The following is a 24,386-nucleotide window of genomic DNA, read 5'->3' as shown; positions in this document are numbered from 1 at the left end:
TTGGTATCCTGTAATTGAATGCTTTACATGTATAAAATGCTGTCATTTTAATTGGCAACAAAAAACTGACATTATTCTTGAGCGAAACAAAAAAATGACTAACATAAAAATTAACATCCAATGCTTCTTGATTTCATAAAATGTTTTTTTATGTGTTTCTTTTTGTTATTTAAAAGAATGAAATAATTAATTATTGTTATCACGGATATAAAAATAACCATGAAACCATTAAGAATTAATTCTTGTAGTAAATGGAATTCTCCATCGATTGCCCGTACTAAAAATCTGCTTATTTTATATTTAAAAATCTTTTTCTTCTACTCACATTTCACTGGCATTTGGGGTGCCTCAATTTGACTCATGTTTAAAAATCAATCCAGTAATTGTTTACTGACCTGCAGCAGCCCTCCTCTTAGCAAATAAGGCTGCAAGTTCATTAGCGACAGCTGCTTGTTGAGCACGTCCATCTTGGTTGGACATGAGTTCAATGATTTGCCTCATCTTTGATATGTAGATGGATTCGATGTAATCTCTGAAGTGGGCAGAATTGGATTCGACGAGTTCACCAACATTGACAATGTGATCATCATCATTTTTCCATGGCTTTGTAACAACTTTACGATCAGCTGTGCTTCCACCAATTGTAAGTGGTTGTGTGAGTCCAATGTCGATTGAGATGTGCATTAAAACTGATGATGTTAAAGTGTATGTGGCGTTTGAGCTTGATTCATCAACTTCAACAACATCACTGCAGTCAATGACACCTTTAATTCTCTCACCAGTACGAAGCTTGGTGTCTATGTTGTTCTTGATGAAAACACCAAAGCCGAAAAGCTTGTCTTCAATTTCCCAAAGATAAACAGAGCAAATACCACCCTGGAAGTAAAGATGACGATATGCGTTGAAAGCGTTGTTAGCTTTGATTTCGATATTCCTAAGACGTCTTGGAATTTGTTGACCATCTGGAAGTGGTGGATAATACTTGTTAGAAAGTGGTGAACGATGGCTATCAAGATCACGATTGAACTCACAGGTAACAAACTGTCCTCCTGCTTCTGGGTCGTTTTCAATCTTCATTGGAGTATCAACTGTACTTAAGAGGGTATCTGTTAAATCAGGGCAAAGATGGATAACATCATAAAGACGTGGTTCGATTTCAGATGGTTGAACACGACGGAGAAGGTCATAAACAGCGTCTTCGGACATCCTCAATAAGATAATGTGTTCAAAAGAAGTCGGTTGTTTTCAATTTTTGGTGGTTGCAGCTTTTTGAAAGCATTCAACATTTGACACTTTTGGGGAGGTGATATGAAGTTTTTAGATGTTGATCCAACTGTATGTTTTTGAAAATTATCAAATAAAATATGTTGAAATAAAACAAATTTCATTTCTATTATATTTCTTTTATTAATATGAGTTATTAACGATTTTTAAAACGGAATAACTTTAGGAATATCTCTTTGTGGAATTATTTCATTGAGATTTTATTACAATATTCTCACATGAACTAGATTCCAATTTATTCGCTTTTTCATTAATCATTCTTGCAACTTCAACATTACCATTAATTGATGCCAACATCTGTGCTGTATAGGAAAATTTGATTGAATTCCAAATATTTGATTGATACATATAATCATTAAATTATATATCAAGATTATAATATGAATATCTTTCATATTTATATCAATGTCTTTCCTATTGATTAATAATAAAACTATTTCGCTTCTGGGTATTTCAGCTGCTAACATAAGTGCTGTTTTATATTTTATATATGAATTCCAAATTTTATTTGGAAAAATTATCATATTGAATAAAACATTGTGTATTACAAAAAAATATTTTTCATATTGATATTAATATTTCTATTTTCAAGAAGTCTAATAACAATATCAATATGATTTTTTATGATTGCAATCATTAGTGCAGTTTGAAATTATTTGATTGCACTCCAAATATTTTCTCGAAAAATCATATAATTAAAATGATTTTTAATCAATATGAATTAACATCAGCAATATTTACATTAATTTTATTATGCATAAGAAGTTTTTTAATTATTTTTGTATAACCTTTCGATGATGCCAAAACTAATGCAGTGTCAAATACTTATAATAATTACCATATATTATTTAAAAATATTTTATTATTGAAATCAATATCATATGGAACAAGAAAATATTTTTGTCATTAATATCGATTTTCTGATGCGAAAGAAGAAATTTAACTGTTTTATTGAAGCCATTTTTACATGCCAAGATAAGCGCAGTATTAAATTATTATAATAAATTCCAAATATTATCATGAAAAATTGAATATTCGAAATAAACATTAAAGATATCAAACAAATATATTTCATATTTACATCAATTTTCTTATTTGTAAGAAGATTAAAGACAATTTCATGGTATTTATTCATAATTGCAATCATAAGTGCAGTTTCGAATATATAAAATAATTTCCGAACATTTTATAGAGATATCATAATAATTAAATAAGTTTTAAATAATATATATTAATATTTTTAACATTTACATTAATATTTTTATGCTTTAGAAGTAATTTAATTATTTCAATATACATTTTTTTAGATGCCCAAATAAGTGCTGTATTAAGTAATATCAATAATTTCCGAATATTTTTTAAAAATTCGAAAATTAATAAGAAAATATCAAACAAAACAATTAAGTATCTTGAGCATTAATTTCAATTTTTTCATGTAAAACAAGTAAAATAACCATATCAGTATAACCATTTAAAGATGCTATAATAAGAGGTGTTGCAAATAATTTAAATAATTTTTAAATAATCTTTTGAGATATCAAAAAACTATTATAAAATTTTTATAAAGCAAAGAAATATTAGTGATATTAACATCAATACTACTTTTATTTAGAAGTAATTTAACAATTTCGTTATGACCATTTCCAATTGCAAGCATTAGTGCTGTTTGGATTTAATTAAATAAATTCCATATATTTACTAAAAACATTAAAATTCAGAAATAACCATTAAAATAAATAATTATACATTTTTTGTATTAACTAGAACTCCTTCTTGTTCAAGAATTAATTTCACTACTCCAGAGTATCCTCCGATAGATGCATACATCAGTGCTGTACAAAAATGTTTAAATGAATTCCAAATATTTTTGTAAAGTCATGTTATTTTATAATGATAATCTTTAAAACAAAATAAGATACATCTTGTGTATTAAGATCAATTCCTTCTTTTGAAAGAAGTAGTTTAACAATTTCAATGTAACCATTCCCAGCTGCATATATAAGTGCTGTACAAAATAATTTTAATTTATCCGAACTAAATTAAAGAAATATAAAATTAACAAAAGTCAGCTTCAAACAAAACATTGAAAGATTACTTGCATTTACATTAATCTTATTTTTCTTTAGAAGAATTTTAACAATATCTACTTGTCCATTCAAAGCTTCAATGATAAGTACTGTATTAAATATTTGAAATAATTTCCAAATATATTTATGAAACTTCAAAACAAATTATCAATCATTAATTTTACATTATAAACATCTTTGATATTCAAATCAATATTATCTTGTTCTATAAGAAGTTTTTCGATTTCAAAATTTCTTTGTTTACATGCAACGAGAAGTGCTGTATTAAATATTTAAAGTAATTTCCATATGTATTTATGAAACTTCAAAACATTTTTTAAATCATTAAATTTTGATCACAAACATCTTTAATATTTAAGTCGATATTTCTTTGTTCAATAAGAAGTTTTGCAAAAATGAAATTTCTTTGTTTGCAAGCAATGAGAAGAGCTGTATCAAATATTTCATATAATTTCCTTATGTATTTATGAAATTTTAAAAAATCAATAAAATCATTAAATTTAAATCACAAACATTTCTCGTATTCAAATCAATATTTTTTTGTTCAATAAGAATTTTTACTATATCAACTTTTCCTTGATCAGCTGCAGCAAGAAGTGCTGTATTAAATATCCCAAGTAATTTCCGAATTTGATACTAAAAAATAATCATCTTTAATATTTAAGTTAATTCCATTTTGCTCTAGAAGATATTTTACAACTTCTATTTGACCATTTGCAGATGCAAAAATTAGAAATGTGATAAATAGATTGATTATATTCCAAATCTTAGTTTAAAATTTCATGTAATGAATTTTAACTTTCTAAAATTGTAAATTACCATTTGGTGGTTAACATCAATATCGTATGCTGAAAAAATGGCTTTAAGTTCTCCAATATTCCCATTTATTGCAGCAAATTTTATTGTTTCTATAAAATTTGGTGTTAAATTAGCATTAAATGTTTTAATGAAATCGTGAAAATTTAAGAGTAACATAAGAAAAAACAAACCAACAGCACCTTCCTTTTTTTTCTGTGTTGGATAATTTGCAGGATAATCTGTACTTAAATTTGAACCCATAAAGGAATTAAAGTGGCATTTTTTTAAAAAGATTAAGTTTTAAAGAAAGTGACTTAACGTTCTCCGATTTTAAAACGAATTTATCTTTCTAACAAATGTGTTATTTGAGTTTATATATAGAAGATATACTCACAAAATATATTATATTAAAGAAACAAAATAGTGTCTTGAGAAAATGATCTCTTATGAAAAATCGAAATTTTAATAAAATATATTTTTCTCAATTATTTTGTGAAATTTTTCCAAATTACATTATGAATATGTATAAATATAATATTGTTATTATAATTAATAAAATTAGCATGTGTAAATTTGTTACCTAATTTTTTTTATGATCAATCTCGAAAATTTCAAAATGCTTTTCCGGGCTTCAGAATTAAAAACAAAAGTTCACTTATAATCCATATATGGATGGGCCTCAAGTTGCATGATGTTTTTAAATTATACCAAATTTTCAATATCTAATGATTAAAGCAAAAATTCAAAAATCTGTTGTTGCAATATTTTTTAATTGTTTTGTTATGTAGAATGAATTCCGATGCAATTTGTTCATTTTTGATCTGTACAAAAAAAGAAAAAATAACTTTTTGAATTGACTTTTCGGTTATGACCATTGAAATCAGTGATAGTTCCACTTTTTGAATATAATGGCATTCTGTCAAAACCGATCAAAAAAGTGCTACTCATTTTCTACCAGTTGAATGATTTTTTTGTGGCATAAAATTTTATACGATCGTGGAGATATATTATTGACAAAGGAAATTACGTTTAAAAAGATAACAAGTGCATAGATCAGATGGAAAAAATAGAAAAACACATCTAAACGAGTTTGATTTCTTTATTTATCAAATAAATATTTATCACTAAATTTAAATATTGTCTTCAGACTGCATTTGAACATGTTAAGAGTTGATAAACATCTTCACGACAAAAAGTATTTTATGTACAATGCCTGATGAAGATTTTATCATGATGGCTAATTGGTGCAAGAAGAGAAAACAATCGAATTCTTTAGGAGGCATAAAATTTTTACTGCATTCAATGTGATCATTGATGAGAAAATATTTTTATTTTTCAATGTTAACATTAAATGTAAATTAAAAAGAATTTGTTACATTTAGTAAAAAATAAAAAAATGATAATGAATTCGGCCATGTAAAGAATATGTCAAATAAAGAAATTCAAAAATTTAGACAAATATTGATGATATAATTAAAAATTATTTATATTTGAATATGATTATCAAATTTATTGTCTTTGAAATCATTCGCAAATGGATCTTCTTCAATTTGATTCATGTTAAAATTTATGATTTTGTCGATAACATTTCCTTCATTTTCTTCGTTGCTTTCGTTTTCTTCAAATGATGGTGAATTTTTTTTATATTTCCGTTGAGAAATATAAACAAAAAGAATTGAACAAACAATGCTTATAACCATAATAACGACACAAATAATTATAAGAATATTCTTTTCATTATCATTTTGAACATTTTCTTTGTTTTCATTGATGATAAAATAATAATTTGAATAAAATGAATATGAAATTAAATATTGAATAATTGTATATTTATAAAATATGAATTCTGAATACGTGAAATAACTCTTTAAATTACTAAATGTTAAATATAATGATTGCGATAAAAATGTATTAATAAGAAGTGTTTTTGTATTTGTTATAGTTTGAATTAATACAAATGAATGAGTTAAAGATTTATTATTTAGAAATGTATTTGATTCAGTAAATGTATTCGATTTAGTAAATGTATTTGTTGGTCTATTCAATGTAAAATTATAATAATGTATGATTAGAATTTTAATTTCAGCAGAATCATATCGTTTATAAAATGTTTCTCCATTTATTGTTGCTTTAAGTGTTAATTCTTCATATTTTTGTGCAAGAACATATACATTATAAACTCTTGTGCCTCGTGAAACATCATTCGTATATTCTCCATTCGTAATTTCATATTCATTAATAATACTTGCATTGGAATCAGCACTGACTGCACGTGTCTTAACATTAAATGTGCCTTCGTGCTTTAATCCACTAATATAAAATCGCCAATTCGTTGATGATATTTCATTCGGATCGAATCCAGAACCAAGTTGAATTGTAATTTCAAGAATTGGTGTTATAGTATACACTTGAATTTGAGCATCTTCTTTCCCGTAATAAGTATATGTTTCGCCTGCAAGGATGTTTAATTGTTCCTTTGCTGATGATGTTTGCACGACATTAGTATTAATAATTTTATATCCTTGTGAATTCACATCTGAAAAATATGGATAATATACAGTAAAGGTTATTGTTTCGCTGTAATCTTCAAAATAAATACCAGTTCGTATTATATCATTACTCCAAGTGCATTGCTTATTTATGTACTTAAATTCCATGTCACTCCTGGATGCATCAACAATTGTAAACCCAAATTTGTCACCGTTTTGGAATCTTCCATAAGAAATAAGCTCAAACCAAACTATACCACTTGACGCAAGAAGCTTTTCGTTCTTCTTATTCATTTGTTATATCAGTGTGATTGATTTTCTCATTGCTTTTGTTAACAATTAAACGATGATTTTCATTTAAATTAGATGTTTGTAAGTTAGAAATGGAATTTTTGTTATGCCTATCATACGTATTTTTGTTTTTTGCTTCTAAAAAATTGTTTTGTGTTTGATTAAGTTTGAAGAATGGAAAAAAATCGTTCGAAATTTCAAAATTTGATTGATGTAAATCTGAATTATTTGCAATACATGAAGCATCACTGCCAAATATAATAATCAATATACTTAATATGATATTCATTTGCAGCACATTAAGCTGTAAAACGATGCACAAAGTTAAGTCAAGTTTTGAAAGCACTCGATCACTTTTCAAACAAAATTAATTGGCTAATTGTTTTAGATGAAACCGTTTTCTAAAATTCAAATTCCTCACAAAAAGTGAATTTGCACTGCGTGCCATTTCTCCAAAAGTTTCCAAACTTCACAACTGATTTACTTTGCATTAAATGCTACAACAGAAGTTTAGCCACATCAGCATCAAGTTATTGATTATTAGTAACATTAACATTTTTGCAAACACGTGAAGCGTCAATGTCTGATTTCATAAAACGCGTTCAATCATTAACACCATTATTAATACATATATCTTGGTGTAGCATCAAACACAAGTAATTTTGTAAATGCTACAATTGATGCTATTGAATGTATAATTAACAAATTTGCAAAAAAATATTAACCCTGAAGCAATCTTGAATGTTTTAAGACTGCTTATTCTAATCTAACATCATAAGTATTTCGTAATTCATTACAATTTCCGAAAACATTAATTTCTCGACCACCGATATTTGTTAAATCTTCTCAAGTTGGTAATAATTGGAGTTAACTCTATTAAAAAGACAAAATGGGTTTGCCGAAGAAAAATGAAAAATGAATACGACGAAAGTGATGAAGCATATGTAGCAGAACATATTAAGAAGAGAAAATTGAAACAAAAAGAATAACAAAAGAAAAGAATCGAAAGCGCATTCGTTTGATTTGGAACAATCCATCCACACATTCCTTAATGAATAATTATTTAACATAATAAAATTTAATGATCAACAGTTAACTATTGATTAATTTTATTTCATTCATTAATATTTATTAGTAATGTTTCTTTACTTTCACTTCCATCCAAATTAAAAACGGTTTTTCATGAAAAATTGGAAGTTGTGGATTTTTTCTGCATTGGAAATGAAATTGCAAACCCTCAAAGAACGATACAGTAAACCGACTTTTATAATTCGAAGCAGGGGTGAGGGGTTGTCCAAAACGGAATCCCTTGTCCAAAAGATTTAGAATTTTCAGAAAATTGGATGAAGGACTTTTTATAAAAAATCTATGTTAAATAATATAAGAATAATTTTATCATATATTCTAATTTTGAAATTATTGGACTGATAGTTTTTAAGAAAAGTTTGATTTAATTATGGATTATGCCTTTTTGTAAACATCTCTATTTTATACAATATTTAAGAATTTGTTTATCACCAATGGTGCGGCACCATAACGAAAAACATCATATTTAAAAAAGAAAAGAAAGTTATTTTTACAATAAACATAAGGAAAAAATCCTGTGCCGCATAAAAAACAGCATTCTTATATCGCAAATAAACAAAAACTAATCAAAAGATTCCGGTAGTGTTGCCCTACACACAGGGCATGTTTGATTTGTTTCGATCCAAGGGCCCAAACATTCTTTATGAAAATAATGGTGGCAAGGTGTTTCTATTGCGACTTCTCCTGCATCAAAAACCGATAGGCAAATAGGGCACTCCGTATTTTCTGGGGGCACCTCGTTTTTGAATTCGAACTGATCGGTTTCTCTTCTTAAGCTATGTGGCAAAAAGAAAGCGCCTCCGAATTGATTCTGTAAAAATATCATAAACACTTGAATTAATGACCAAAAGAACAAGCACAAGATTTTCGATGTTGTGTAATATTGATTTGTGAAATTATTATCTATATAAATGAAGTTTTGCACCGAATAAAAGAGAAGCCATTGAGTTAATGTCATCGAAAACGCGAACCATGACTTAACTGTCTTCTTTTTGTTGTTATAAGCGGAGAAAACAATTTGCGGGATCCAATAAGAGAACCGAATGCAAAGGAAAAAATACGGGTTAAACTGTGAAAAAAACAAAAAAATGAAAACTAACGCATATATGTAATGTCGACTTGATCCAATGTTATGTCGCTCAACGGAATCATCGAAAAAACGAATTTTCTCATAGTACGAAGCAAATGTCACAAAAATTATATAAAGTGATAAAAATAAATACGTGTCTGTAAGTGAGAAATTGGTTTCGGCATAATAAAAATTCGTCGACTCATACATGTCGCCTGAGTACAAAAACGCAGCGGCAATAGGAGAAATATTTCCCGAGTTTGGTGGGGTCTGATAATAAGCACGCCATAAAAAATAAAATATGGACGTCGAAAAGGCAAATAATGACGTCATAATACGCCATCGAATGTTATAGATTTGATATTGTGATTTAATTGCTTTGAGATAAAAAAGTTCAGAATAGCCACTCCTATATTGATTAACAATGCTGCCTTTGGCCATACCATCATGTTTAATGATTAGAATCGAATGTGATTTCATATTTTGAGTTAAATTATTATGAAGATGTAAATGTGCTTCACTTATATTAGAAAGTGAATAATTGACAAAAATATTACTAAAGGTTTTTTCAATTGATATTAACTTTTTCCGACTTGGTAAATAATAGATAAAAATCATTTCGCCAAAGGTGGAATTTATAAAAAAGAAACGAGCTGTAACTATACCTTTAGGAAAGCCGTGGTTTCTTTTGATATAAGATATGTTGGCAAAATTGTTTGAGGATTCATTAAATAATAAAATTTGCATGTGTATATTTCGGACATCAAAAAATAGATTTTTATTAGAACTGTAGCGTCCATTCAGTAAAATTGGTTCCGTGAAATTTGATTGGGTGGAAAGAGAGAAGAGCGAAAAAAGCAGCATTTCTCAAAAACTCTTTTTCAAAATATTACCGAAATTAGTAAACCTTTTAAAAAGTACAAATCCAGAAAAAGCCGATCAAACTGAAAAGTGTTCTGGACTATAATCTCCAGATAAAAAAAAAGGTGCAGTCGAAAAATTACTTATGATGGATTTTTTATAAAAATAATAAATAATAAAGGTTATCGTCAAGTTAGCATATATTAACATTTTTAGAAAATTTCATCTATTTTATTTTCTTAAAAATATTGGTCTTAAGCGAACTCATCTTATATTTTTTTGAGACAATTGTCACCTTCTTGTATTGACAATTTCGAAAGTAAGCCAGCTTTTTATCCATTGGTAGCAAAAAAGGATTTATTAAATCATATTTTTCTTCGAAATTACTCGTGACACTATTGAATAGCTTATATAACACTTTTTATGTTAATCACACAATAACAATTTAAAAGAATTGTTGTAAAAATACCGAATAAAATGAAAAATCAATTTCAAAGCGAATGGGAAACACTCACCTTAATCGAGAAGACACTTTTTGATTTGGAGAAAAAAAATATTATGAAATCACCAAATCCAATATTAATTAACAATTTTGATAATATTCATCCAATATCTTACAATATAATAATTTCTCAAATTATCTACATTTTATATGCTGCAAATATTTATGATTTTAATCCGTGTTTAAATTTTTTGAAGGAAATTGAAGCACTTGAAGCAAGTAAAAAAATCAATACAAGCTTTTTTGAAATATTCACAGATATTCTCGTTAAAAAGAGCACACAAGAATCATATTATCTTCTTGAAAACATGGTTGAACATAATTTTATTCAACCAAAAGTCATTCAAACCCTAAAAAATCCATATTTTGCGCATTATATGTCAAAAAAAGATATAAAAAAACTTAAATATTCAGATTTTAAACATCAAATTATTAATAAATATGAAGAACTTTCAAAGAATGATTGGGAACTCCATAAGCAATTAATTAAAGAAGGACATAATCCAAACGAAATTGCAAAAATAATACGAAATGATGATAATGAAAAACTTCAAGAAATATCATCACAAACAAACTTTGATTTTAATCAAACAATTGAGCCATCACTTTATGAAAGATGTTCATTTATTAATCAAAGAAATATTACATTAATTGATTATGCAGCATTTTTTGGCTCAATTAAATGCTTTAAATGTTTACTTATGAATGGAGCAAACATTGAAGATACAGGTAAATATGCAGTTGCCGGTGGAAATCTTGAAATCATTCATTTATGCAAACAAAATCATTCATCATTTCAGGGATCCATTAAAATAGCAATTAAATTCCATAAGAATGATGTCTTTAAATATTTGTATGAAAGTAATAATAAAAGATTTAAAAACTTAATAGATTTAGGAAAAGAATGTATTTTATATCATAATTATGAGATTTTTCCATTTTTACTAGAAAAGGGAATGAAAATTAATGAAGATATTATTAATGAGGCAACAAGAAATGGAAATTTATATCTTGTTAAACACTTTAATCAAGAAAAGTCACTTCCAAAAAATATATTACTTATTTCATTAGAAGCAAGAAACATTGAACTTGTTAAATATATATTAGGACAAAATGAAATTGATGTCAATACTAAAAATGTATTATTTGTTTTATTTAAAGTTTATTTTAGCAATTTGATGTTTCGTATTAATAATTGGAATTTGTTATTGTTATAATGTACAGCATTTATGCTTGCATGCAAATATGGTTTCAAAGAAATTGCTGAAATACTTATTAAACAAAATGGAATTGATATTCATGTTAAAGATATTTAAATATTTTGTTTAATATTTAATTAAATTATTTTCTATTTCAAATTAATATTTGGAAATTTTTCATGTTATTTGATACAGCACTTATTTTAGCATCTAAATGTGGGGCTACAGAAATAGTTATTTTACTTCTTCAAGAAGGAATTGATATCAATGAGAAAGATATTTTTTTGGTGTGTTTAAAATTTGTTATATTAATTTTTTGTTTTATAATAATATATGGAAATTGTTTTAAATATTTAATACAGCACTAATGATTGCATTTAAAAATGGTCACACTGAAATAGTGAAATTACTTCTTCAACAAGAAGGAATTAATGATAATGATAAGAATTTTATTTTGTCTTGTTTAATAATTATTTGAATAATTTTCTATTTCAAAATAACATTTGGAAATCCTATTAAATATTCGAATCAGTACTAATCATAGCAACTAAAAATGGTCATAAGAATCTAGTCAAATTACTTCTTACACAAGAAAAAATTGATATTAATGATAAAGATATTTAAATAATTAATTTAATATTTATTTATTTTAATTAATATATCAAAATAATAATTGGAAATTATTTCAAATTTTTAAAACAGCACTTATGTGGGCATCTGAAAATGGTCATACAGAAATAGTTAAATTACTTCTTGAACAAGAAGGAATTGATATTAATGCTAAAGATATTTATTTGTTTTATTTAATATTTATTTTAATAATTTCTTATTTCTAAATAATATTTGGAAATTATATAAATTATTTAAAACAGCACTTATGTATGCATCTGAAAAAGGACATACAGAAATAGTTAAATTACTTATTGAACAAGAAGGAATTGATATTAACGCTCAAGATATTTATTTGTTTTATTTAATATTTATTTTAATAATTTAATATTTCAAAATAATATTTGGAAATTATTTAAATTATTTAAAACAGCACTTATGTATGCATCTGAAAAAGGACATACAGAAATAGTAAAATTACTTCTTGAACAAGAAGGTATTGATGTTATTACTAAAGATAAAATTTATTTGTTTTATTTCATATTTTACAATAATATTTGGAAATTATTTAAATTTTTTAATACTACACTCATATGGGCATCAAAAAATGGTAATACAGAAATAGTTAAATTACTTCTTAAACAAAAAGGAATTGATATTAATGCTAAAAATATTTATTCGTATAATGTAATGTTTATTTTAATAATTTAAAATTTCAAAATTATATTTGGAAATCATTTAAATTATTTAAAACAGCACTTATAAAAGCAATTAAAAAATATAATGCAACAACCGTTAAATTACTTCTTGAACATGAAGGAATTGATATTAATGGGGATATTTATTTGTTTTATTTGACATTTCATAATAATATTTGGAAATTATTTAAATTATATAAAACAACATTTATTTGGGCATCTGAATGTGGTTATACAGAAATAGTTAAATTACTTCTTAAACACAAAGAAATTGATATTAATACTGAAGATATTTATTCGTTTTATTTGAAATTTATTTTAATAATTTTATATCTCAAAATATTATTTGGAATTCATATAAATTATTTAAAACAGCACTTATGGAAGCATCTTACAATGGTCATATAAAATTAGTCAAATTACTTCTTGAACAAGAAGGAATTGATATTAATGCTAAAGATATTTATTTGTTTTAATTAATATTTATTTAAATTATTTGATATTTTAAAATAATATTTGGGAATTATTTAAATCATTTAAAACAGCACTTATGTGGGGATCAGCAAGAAGTAATACAGAAATAGTTAAATTACTTCTAGAACAAGAAGGAATCGATATTAACGCTCAAGATATATATTTATTTTGTTTAATTTTTATTTTAATCATTTTATATTTCGAAATAATATTTGGAAATTATTTAAATACTATTTTACAACACTTATTGCAGCATCTGAAAATGGTAATACAGAAATAGTTAAATTACTTCTTAAACAAGAAGGAATTGATATTAATGCTAAAGATATTTATTCGTATAATGTAATGTTTATTTTAATAATTTAAAATTTCAAAATTATATTTGGAAATCATTTAAATTATTTAAAACAGCACTTAAATGGGCATCAGCAAGAGGTTATACAGAAATAGTTAAATTACTTCTTAAACAAAAAGGAATTGATATTAATGCTAAAAATATTTATTCGTATAATGTAATGTTTATTTTAATAATTTAAAATTTCAAAATTATATTTGGAAATCATTTAAATTATTTAAAACAGCACTTATAAAAGCAATTAAAAAATATAATGCAACAACCGTTAAATTACTTCTTGAACATGAAGGAATTGATATTAATGGGGATATTTATTTGTTTTATTTGACATTTCATAATAATATTTGGAAATTATTTAAATTATATAAAACAACATTTATTTGGGCATCTGAATGTGGTTATACAGAAATAGTTAAATTACTTCTTAAACACAAAGAAATTGATATTAATACTGAAGATATTTATTCGTTTTATTTGAAATTTATTTTAATAATTTTATATCTCATAATATTGTTTTGAAATTATTTAATTTATTTAAAACAGGACTTATGCTTTCTTCTAATAGTGATCACAAAGAAATCGTGTATTTAATTCACAATAAGCTTAAGTAATTTACAAAAATAGTTGTTTTGTTATATACTATTAAAACGCATTTCGTACAACACATTTTCAATAAATTACATATTAAATAATTATTTCTTATGGTTATTTTGCAGACTTAACATTTAATTGTTAAAAAAAATTGCAATTTTACTAATTTCTTTAATATATTTTTTAAAATTATATATTAATTTAAGCGATTATAAAATGAATAAGGAAAAATAATTTCAATTATTTCTTAAATGCTTTTTACGGTAGCTTCTTTTTACAATTTCAACAATCATAAGGGCGACTCTAGTTTTTTGTTCATTTTGAATTAAATATATTTCATGTATTGGATATTAACAATAAAAGCAAATTATTGATCAATATCAATATTGTGTAATTTAGTGAATTTTATATATATTTGATAATTAATAAAAATTTAATGTTTAGATTAATTTTTCGGAAATGATCCTAAATAAGGCGGTTAATTAGGGCACTCCATAATCCCATTGTATTAAGGATGTCAGAGAGTTCATCTGAAGATGCTTCTTCTAGAGCACGCGAAGAAATTAATCGTCTACTTCTCTCTGCAGGTTATTTCAGAGTTAGAATGCCAGACTTAGATGACTTTGATAAAGTTGCAGGTGGATTATCATGGGCATTAAAGGCCTCCACAGTTGATGTTAATGTTGATATTTTCTTCAAAGAAAAGCCCAACATTGGTGAAAAGATCAGGATATCTGATTCCATTATTACTGCACTTCGTAAATCTGGCTGTCCATACAACTTAAGTCCTCACCAAATTCAAGGCCTTGACTTTCCACAACTATTTCCTGTAGTGCAATGGCTTGTTAAAAAAGTTATTGCTACTCGAGAAGAATTTGGAGATTTTCAACGATCCTATGCCGAATTCTCCTTTAATAATCGCTACGCCAATCTCCCCAGTGATGTTCTTCTTAAGCAACATTCACATTCATCAAGTCATAACATCCATCAAATGAAACAATATTATCCACCCAAGCGTTATTACAAACGAAATGAATGGTTCAAGACCAGTGAACTGAAGCACATCGAAACCACTCTTCTAGAATATGGTCGAATTCCAACTCTCATCACATCTTCAATATCCGTCAACTCATCACAACCACAAAATGCGCAATCAACACCAGACTCACCAAGACATAAATCCTCCCTTTCCCAAGCCAATTCTGCCGAACAAGAAAGTCCTGAAATTACTGAGCAACGTAACATCGAACTCAAACAAGCACTTTCGACAATGCAGCGCCAAACAGATGACACAGCAGACTTAGACAGTTCCATTATCAACAACATAGTCTCCCGTAATGAAGAAATTGCAGCGGCGCATTCCATCTTCGAAGCTCAAAAGTTCGATGTCGAAGTATCAATAACAGAATCCGAACTCAGAGCGAACCACAGCCAACAAATGGAGAAAGTAACGAGTCGCTTATCCAATGCCAAAGCCGAAGGGCGTAAAGTCACTGAAGAATATAACACTACTCATTCCAAACTTGAAGAAGTCACACAAACGTATGAAGAACAAAAGATACAAAACGAGAAACTTAAACAGACAATAAAGAAATACAACGAAATCATAAACCAATCGCAACATACCGAAGAGTTAATGCGTGCGATATCAGTCCGCGATAATACACAAGAAGCAATTGAATCATTTAAGAACCAATGCCAAAGCGAAATGAAAGAATGGCAACGCCGAATCCAAATACTTAAAGAGAAGCAAAATGGCACTGGCGATAACGTGACTAATGATGATCGATTGTATGCGACACTTGAACAATATGAACATGAATGGGAGCAGAAACAAGTAATGCTATCAGAGAAAGCACGAATCGTATTAAAGTTACGTACCGAATATGATTCAGTCCCAACGCTTGCAGAGTTAACGCAGTATGATCGAAGATTAAATGAGTTAAGTACACAATCGTTACATGAGTTGACAGAATTGAAGAAGAGGACACAACTATGTAATGCATTGATCGAATCAGAAGAAGTCCTTGAGAAGGAAAATGAATTATTTAACTCAATCTTGAAGAGCTTTAACCAGGCAAAGAATTCACAACAAATGCAAAGAGCATTGGTGCAACAAATGGAAGAAATATCAAAACAAGCATCAGCAAAAAAGGAAAAAGTTTTGGAGGAAATCGCAAAGAAAAGAGAAGCATTGGCAAAGTTGGACGAACAGCATAGAAAATTGCTAGAAAGTCAACGAAGATATTTCCAGGCGGTTAAGGAATATCAGGATTTATACGACAGACTGGAAAGTCTGAGAGAGGACGAGGAAGAGGATGAGTAAAAATCATTTCAGTGACTTTTCTGTGGCAAACGTGCGAAGTAACTCGTGACAATCGGATTTGAATGGAAAACGATTAAAGGGCCCCATTCGGATAAACTAATCAATCAATTTTTGTCACTTTTGACCTGCCTTTAAAAAAAATAACAAAAATCATTCAAAATGCTTTTTTAACAAAAATAATGACTGTAACTGAAAGGATAAGGATTATATTTAATAGGTCTTCCATCATATTTTTAAATATTGTCCAATTCAATCAAATTGATCAATCGGAAATAACTTATATATGACTATTACATGAATATGCCATCAATATATTTGAAATGTTTTGAGTTCATTAATATTTTCGATAGATTTAAAAAGAGTTAAATATCAGGATTTTATATAATCAAATAAATTAAGTAATATTTCATTTGACATGTTCAATCGGTTCGAAGTCAAATTTGAATGAGTGGATGTATAAAAATCACTCAATCAGCTCGTATCGTTATCAAAAACAATTTTAGAATGAAGTTTGCTCAAGAAACGGTGGTATTGACTCGTTTTATCCATTTATACATCTATACAATTCTATTCGCCCCTATCGTCATTTATCGTTGCTGCTATCGTATAGTATAAACCATGCAAAAGTCGATCTTGTCACTTTTTGGAATGAAAGAATAAATTTATCTCGTGCTAATCATGATATTATCATTAGATTTATATTAATAATAGATTCAACTATATATATATATTATATATTCATGGTATCAAGATCGTAGGATGATCGCTATATACGAGTTGCAGCAATCGAAAGTCAAAACCACATTTGGCCATGACGCCCATTTGACTTTGTGAGTCATTTTGCAGTTTGATGCTCAGCAAATGAATATTGCATTAAGTATATCCACAATTACACTAATAGTAGGTGCTTCATGTGTTGAAAATAAATCAGATTTACATCAAACAAATTCTAAAATTTCAAATTCCTATTTTCAATTCTTCAAACACAATAGAGTACTGAATAAACTTTCAGAAGAGAAAAGTCAAGAAAGCATTAATGAGCGCAAAACATTTTCTTCTTCAAATTTACACACATCTATCCAACATAAAAATTTCATTAAATCACATTTAATATTGGATAAAAATAATTACAAAACTCCTGATTTAGATTCACAGATAAATAAGAAGAACGAAAAACTTCTTGCGTCAGACGATACAATTTGGTTTGAGCTTATTTCTTATGGAAGATTCCAAAACGGTGACAAATTTGGGTTTACAATTGTTGATGCACCCAGGAGTGACATGGAGCTTAATTATACAAATAAGCAATGCACTTGGAGTAATGATATAATACGAACTGGTATTTATTTTGAAGATCGAGATGAAACAATAACCTTTACTGTATATTATCCATATTTTTCAGATGTGAATTCACAAGGATATAAAATTATTAATACTAATGTCGTGCAAACATCATCAGCAAAGGAACAATTAAACATCCTTGCAGGCGAAACATATACTTATTACGGGAAAGAAGATGCTCAAATTCAAGTGTATACTATAACACCAATTCTTGAAATTACAATTCAACTTGGTTCTGGATTCGATCCGAATGAAATATCATCAACGAATTGGCGATTTTATATTAGTGGATTAAAGCACGAAGGCACATTTAATGTTAAGACACGTGCAGTCAGTGCTGATTCCAATGCAAGTATTATTAATGAATATGAAATTACGAATGGAGAATATACGAATGATGTTTCACGAGGCACAAGAGTTTATAATGTATATGCTCTTGCACAAAAATATGAAGAATTAACACTTAAAGCAACAATAAATGGAGAAACCTTTTATCAACGATATGATTCTGCTGAAATTAAAATTCTAACCATATATCATTATAATTTTACATTGAATAGACCAACAAATACATTTACTAAATCGAATACATTTACTAATTCAAACACATTCTCTAAATCAAATACATTTACTAAATCGAATACATTTTCTAAATCGAATACATTTACTAATTCAAACACATTCTCTAAATCAAATACATTTACTAAATCGAATACATTTTCTAAATCAAATACATTTACTAATTCAAACACATTCTCTAAATCAAATACATTTACTGAATCAAATACATTTACTAAATCAAATACATTTACTAAATCGAATACATTTTATGAAACATTTCTAAATAGTGAATCTTTAACTCATTCATTTGTATTAATTCAAACTATAACAAATACGAAAACACTTCTTATTAATACATTTTTATCGCAATCATTATATTTAACATTTAGTAATTTAAATCGTTATTTCACGTATTCAGAATTCATATTTTATAAATATACAATTATTCAATATTTAATTTCATATTCATTTTATTCGAAATATTATTATATTATCAACGAAAACGAAGAAAATGTTCAAAATGATAATGAAAAGAATATTCTTATAATTATTTGTGTTGTTATTATTGTTCTAATCATTTTTTGTTTTATTCTTATTCTTTATATTTATCGACGAAAACATAAAAAAAATTCACCATCATTTGAAGAAAACGAAATGAACGAAGAAAATGACGAAAATTATCAAAATAATAAAAATTATCAAAATGAAGGAAATGTTATCGATCACAAAATCATAAACATTCACATGAATCATATTGAAGAAGATCCATTTGCGAATGATTTCCAAGATAATGAATTTGATAACCACATTCAAATATAAATAATTCATAATGCATATATTGTGAATATTTTCTATGAGTCTATTCAATTTTTAGTCTTGTGAGAAGAGAATAAGATCACAGATTCTAAAGCTTTCATTTCTTTTATCAGATGGGAAATTGTTTAACTAAACAATTTCGAATGATAAAGTTGCAAAAAATAAGTAAAAATTGAAAAACCTGATTCGCAAAGATATTTAAATAAATCTGGTGTTTTATTAATTGCATATAACTAAAATCAAAAATATTGTGTTTTTAACAATTTTCCTTTTCATTTAGAATTTAAAAAAAAAAAGATTTCGAATGATGTTCTTTTAAATCTAAAAAGCTTTAATTAAAATGAGCTACAAATCATTTTCACTTCTCAGTCTTGATGTGAAAAAGATGTGTATGCCATTGGTGATTTAAAGAGTGCTCTATATTCAATTTTTTTCAAATTTAAAATGTCGTTTAGAGGTACTTCAACTCTAAATTCTTCAATAGTTTTTCTTTGAAAATCAAAATGTATGAGAAATTTCGTGTATTGAGTTTAAATATAAATTTTTAGGCAATTTCGACTGCTGAATGTTGAGATCTCCATCTGATCAATTTTTCTCTTTTTTCTAAAATTTTCAAAAATCCTTTAGAATAATAAAACCCTTCAAGGTCCAATGTAAATATCAGAAAATTTGCTTGATTGTTATTCAATATTTGGAGAAAAAGTAAAAATATGTGAAAAAATCAAACATTTCAATGCTAATTGAAATAAATCTTTATATATCAAGTGGTGACGTCATTTTATTTTTAATGTATTAATATAAGTGATATTTTTTTCATAAATACATATATATAAGCATAATTTAAAATGTTTAGAATAAGAAATTTTCGTTTCAAAATAAGGTGAAGTGACAAATTAAGGTGTGATTTTTTTAATTTTTTGATTTTTTTAAGCAATGTTAAAATTATTATGAATTGCGCTGCATGACTATAATTTACTTTATTGTTACTTTAAAATGCTCAGTTATTTTTGTTAAAAATTAAATGAGAAGACTTTTTTTCGATTTTTCATTATTTCAAATTAATTCTTCGATAGATACTTTTTAAATCTACATATATTAATATATTCAAGTAGGTAATATTGAATTTTATGTTTTGTTAAAATATATTGGCATAATTCAGAGATATTATCGTTTTTTATTTTGTTATAACAATTATCGGTTATATAACCCACCCCTGCTTTTTCTTGTTTGCAGGCCAATTAATGATAGAAATTAGCAGAAAAAAATTGAAACTAAATATATCTCAATTCTCTGGATATAAAATTGAGTACTTTTTTCGGAATAAGAGACTTCAGCTAAAGAATGTAATATATATCAAATTATATAAATATATCAAGTGCATTTTCCAGGAAATTTAATACAAAAATATATCGTATTTATCAAAAAGTTGTCATTTTCTGAGGATTCGTGAGTTTTCACAATCTATCGTTTCATCAAGAAGCACAATATAAAAAAAAAAAATTAGCAATTGAATTCATATAAAAATCTGAATATAAATAGAAGACTCATAATATTTTAATTTTTGCTTGGTCAAAAAGTTGCGCAAATAAAATTATGTTTATGCTTTGTCAACAAAACGAGATCTGAACACCCCAGAGGTACCTCTTGTAATTTTTGTAATTTTTTGAATGTTTTTATTATCGTTAACCGTATACCTTTCAGATTGCTGATGAGTGCTTTGCTTGGGAAAGAAAATGAAATTTTTGAAATTCTTTCACTAATGGTATCACCTGATCCCAACATTAGCAACAATAGCAGTAACTTATTTATAGCTATATCATTTATTCATCCCGACTTAATAATCCAAAATCTTGATCAAATTCAGCTTATAATCCTCTCTCTTTGTTCATCACCCGACCCATTATGGGGCACCATTTCATCTATCTTTTTTGGTCTCTCTAATGCGATCAATTTAAGAACTCAATCACTTCCAGCATGTTTTCTCAAGCTTATTGAGATATCCTATGATGTCACCAAAGTTTCTCTTTCGACAGCTACCGATCCTCAATGTTTCTATCCGCATTTATGTATTCTTACAGAAACAATAATAAATTGTTATGATTCCTCTTTTGAAATCACTAAAGATATTTTTATTGCCATTACCGATCATTGCATGCTAGGATTCACTTCCTATTCCCCATTAATCCAAGTTCTTATTGACAAATTTCAACAGATTGTTACAATTGCACAAGATCTCGATCCCAACGATTTGTCCAAAATATCCAATCCGCTTTTGTCCCATGACAAGACCGTAGCCCACTTTTATATCACACTTTGGTCCAATCTCATGATCAAAATGATCGATAATCCAATAGCTGTCCAAGCTCTTCGTAGGCAAGCTACTGGCCTAATATACCATTCTCGCAAGCACGAGCCTTATCAAGAGGCTGCCAAATTCCTTCTTGACATCACTCGAAGTTCATCTGATGATCGGCCGCGACTTCAAAAAGGAAGTCGTTCCATAGCTGAACGCGTTCTCAATGAGCTTAAATCATATCGCAAGCGCACCAAACAAACCGAATTCAAATCGAATCATAATCAAAAGCATCAAAAATCATTGACGCAATTTACAGTTCATAAAGCGCAAGTTGCGGTCAACACGCACAAAGGACACGGAAAACTTAGCCCAAAGAATTGGAAAGAGAACTTGGAATTGCGCCTTGTCGAAGAGGCCGGCATTTTGTTCTGGTCTAAGGCCGAAAACATGTTGCATAAGGGCGTAGCTGTGCAGTGCTCTGACATTGAAAACTTGTCGCTGATTCGAGAAAGTCAAACTGAGTGTGAAAAAGAAAATGTGATCAAGGTGCAAATGAACTCCAAAGTTTGTTACTTTTTGGCATTTGCGAGTTATCAAATGGCGAACCAATGGCAAAACTTGATAAAGCAAGCACGGTTCATCGGAACGAAGTAGGAATGTGTAAATCTGAACTCAAACCAAATATAACTTTGTGCCGTTAATTGTGGGAATTGGGCTCTGAACCGTTTTTGATATGAAGATCACAAAAAGTTGTTTTATTTCAATGTTATATAACAATCCACGATCCCCAACCGTACTTTTGGGTGGTTTAAATTAAAACGCAACTTTTTGTGTTAATTGAATCACTTTTTGCAGTTTTTTAGTTCGTTTCATAACGCTTCTAGATTTCTCGATAAAACAAAATGAGCTCACTAACAATTACCTTACTAATTATACTCAGGGTGGGTATGTCGTGTAATGGAAACAATTCAGATTTACATCAAACAAATTCTAAAATTTCAAATTCCTATTTTCAATTCTTCAAACACAATAGAGTACTGAATAAACTTTCAGAAGAGAAAAGTCAAGAAAGCATTAATGATCGCAAAACATTTTCTTCTTCAAATTTACACACATCTATCCAACATGAAAATTTCATTAAATCACATTTAATATTGGATAAAAATAATTACAAAACTCCTGATTTAGATTCACAGATAAATAATAGGAACAAAAAACTTATTGCGGCAGACGATACAATTTGGTTTGAGCTTATTTCTTATGGAAGATTCCAAAACGGTGACAAATTTGGGTTTACAATTGTTGATGCACCCAGGAGTGACATGGAAATTAAGTACATAAATAAGCAATGCACTTGGAGTAATGATATAATACGAACTGGTATTTATTTTGAAGATTACAGCGAAGAAATAACCTTTACTGTATATTATCCATATTTTTCAGATGTGAATTCACAAGGATATAAAAATATTAATACTAATGTAGTGCAAACATCATCAGCAAAGGAACAATTAAACATCCTTGCAGGCGAAACATATACTTATTACGGGAAAGAAGATGCTCAAATTCAAGTGTATACTATAACGCCAATACTTGAAATTACAATTCAACTTGGTTCTGGATTCGATCCGAATGAAATATCATCAACGAATTGGCGATTTTATATTAGTGGGTTAAAGCACGAAGGCACATTTAATGTTAAGACACGTGCAGTCAGTGCTGATTCCAATGCAAGTATTATTAATGAATATGAAATTACGAATGGAGAATATACGAATGATGTTTCACGAGGCACAAGAGTTTATAATGTATATGCTCTTGCACAAAAATATGAAGAATTAACACTTAAAGCAACAATAAATGGAGAAACCTTTTATCAACGATATGATTCTGCTGAAATTAAAACTCTAACCATACATCATTATAATTTTACATTGAATAGACCAACAAATACATTTACTAAATCGAATACATTTACTGAATCAAATACATTTACTGAATCAAATACATTTACTAAATCAAATATATTTACTAAATCAAATACATTTACTAAATCGAATACATTTACTAAATCAAATACATTTACAAATACATTTACTGTATCAAATACATATGCAAATTCATTAGCGAATACTGTAACTTTAACATGCTCTTTCACATTAATGTATTCTTTATTAGTTTCTCAATCTTTAACTTTAACAAATTATATCATCAGTTCGTATGTATTGACTATGATTAATGCTTATTCGACATATATTTCCATGAATTATGTCACGTATAATTTTAAGGTTATTCATTATTCATATTTATATAGTTATTATACAAATTCACTTTTTTATCAATGCATTGAACAAAATGAAACAAACAGTGATAACATTATATCAACGAATGTTTTAATTGGGATTATATGCGGTTCATTTGCAGCAATCCTGATAATTGTCGGTGTAATTATTTTTGTAATTCGACACAAACAAACGGAAGAAGAACCCCAACAGCAGGAGAATTCACTTAAAGAAAACCCATTTCAGGACGACGATATCGTCATTAGCAATGTTGATCATGAATTTTATGATCTTGCGCAACAAGAGAAAGACAAATGGGTTTAATAACCGCATAAATCTCAAGTATAGTTATTAAAGTTAAATTATTTTTT

At 27.4% G+C, this 24,386-nt stretch overlaps 3 protein-coding genes across 3 annotated transcripts; 2 read left to right on the top strand and 1 right to left on the bottom strand.

The window, feature by feature from the left end:
• Window positions 1-387: 387 nt before the first annotated feature.
• Window positions 388-1,206, bottom strand: GO595_003674 (F-actin-capping protein subunit beta; the record flags this gene model as incomplete). Its single annotated transcript, XM_067916720.1, has 1 exon — window positions 388-1,206. The coding sequence occupies one exon, from the start codon at window positions 1,204-1,206 to the stop codon at window positions 388-390; it is 819 nt and encodes a 272-aa protein (XP_067775961.1).
• Window positions 1,207-14,907: 13,701 nt separating this feature from the next.
• On the top strand, window positions 14,908-16,719 carry GO595_003673 (Coiled-coil domain-containing protein 93; the record flags this gene model as incomplete). Its single annotated transcript, XM_067916719.1, has 1 exon — window positions 14,908-16,719. The coding sequence occupies one exon, from the start codon at window positions 14,908-14,910 to the stop codon at window positions 16,717-16,719; it is 1,812 nt and encodes a 603-aa protein (XP_067775960.1).
• A 4,426-nt stretch (window positions 16,720-21,145) lies between these two features.
• GO595_003672 (uncharacterized protein) lies at window positions 21,146-22,387 on the top strand (the record flags this gene model as incomplete). The annotated part of the gene is made up of 1 exon (XM_067916718.1): window positions 21,146-22,387. The coding sequence occupies one exon, from the start codon at window positions 21,146-21,148 to the stop codon at window positions 22,385-22,387; it is 1,242 nt and encodes a 413-aa protein (XP_067775959.1).
• Window positions 22,388-24,386: the final 1,999 nt, after the last annotated feature.

The sequence above is a fragment of the Histomonas meleagridis genome (genome assembly GCF_020186115.1).
Source record: "Histomonas meleagridis strain 2922-C6/04-10x chromosome Unknown contig_23, whole genome shotgun sequence".
Classification (NCBI taxonomy): domain Eukaryota; phylum Parabasalia; order Tritrichomonadida; family Dientamoebidae; genus Histomonas; species Histomonas meleagridis.
Note: the sequence above shows the minus strand (reverse complement) of the source record. Positions and strands in the feature narration are given on the sequence as shown.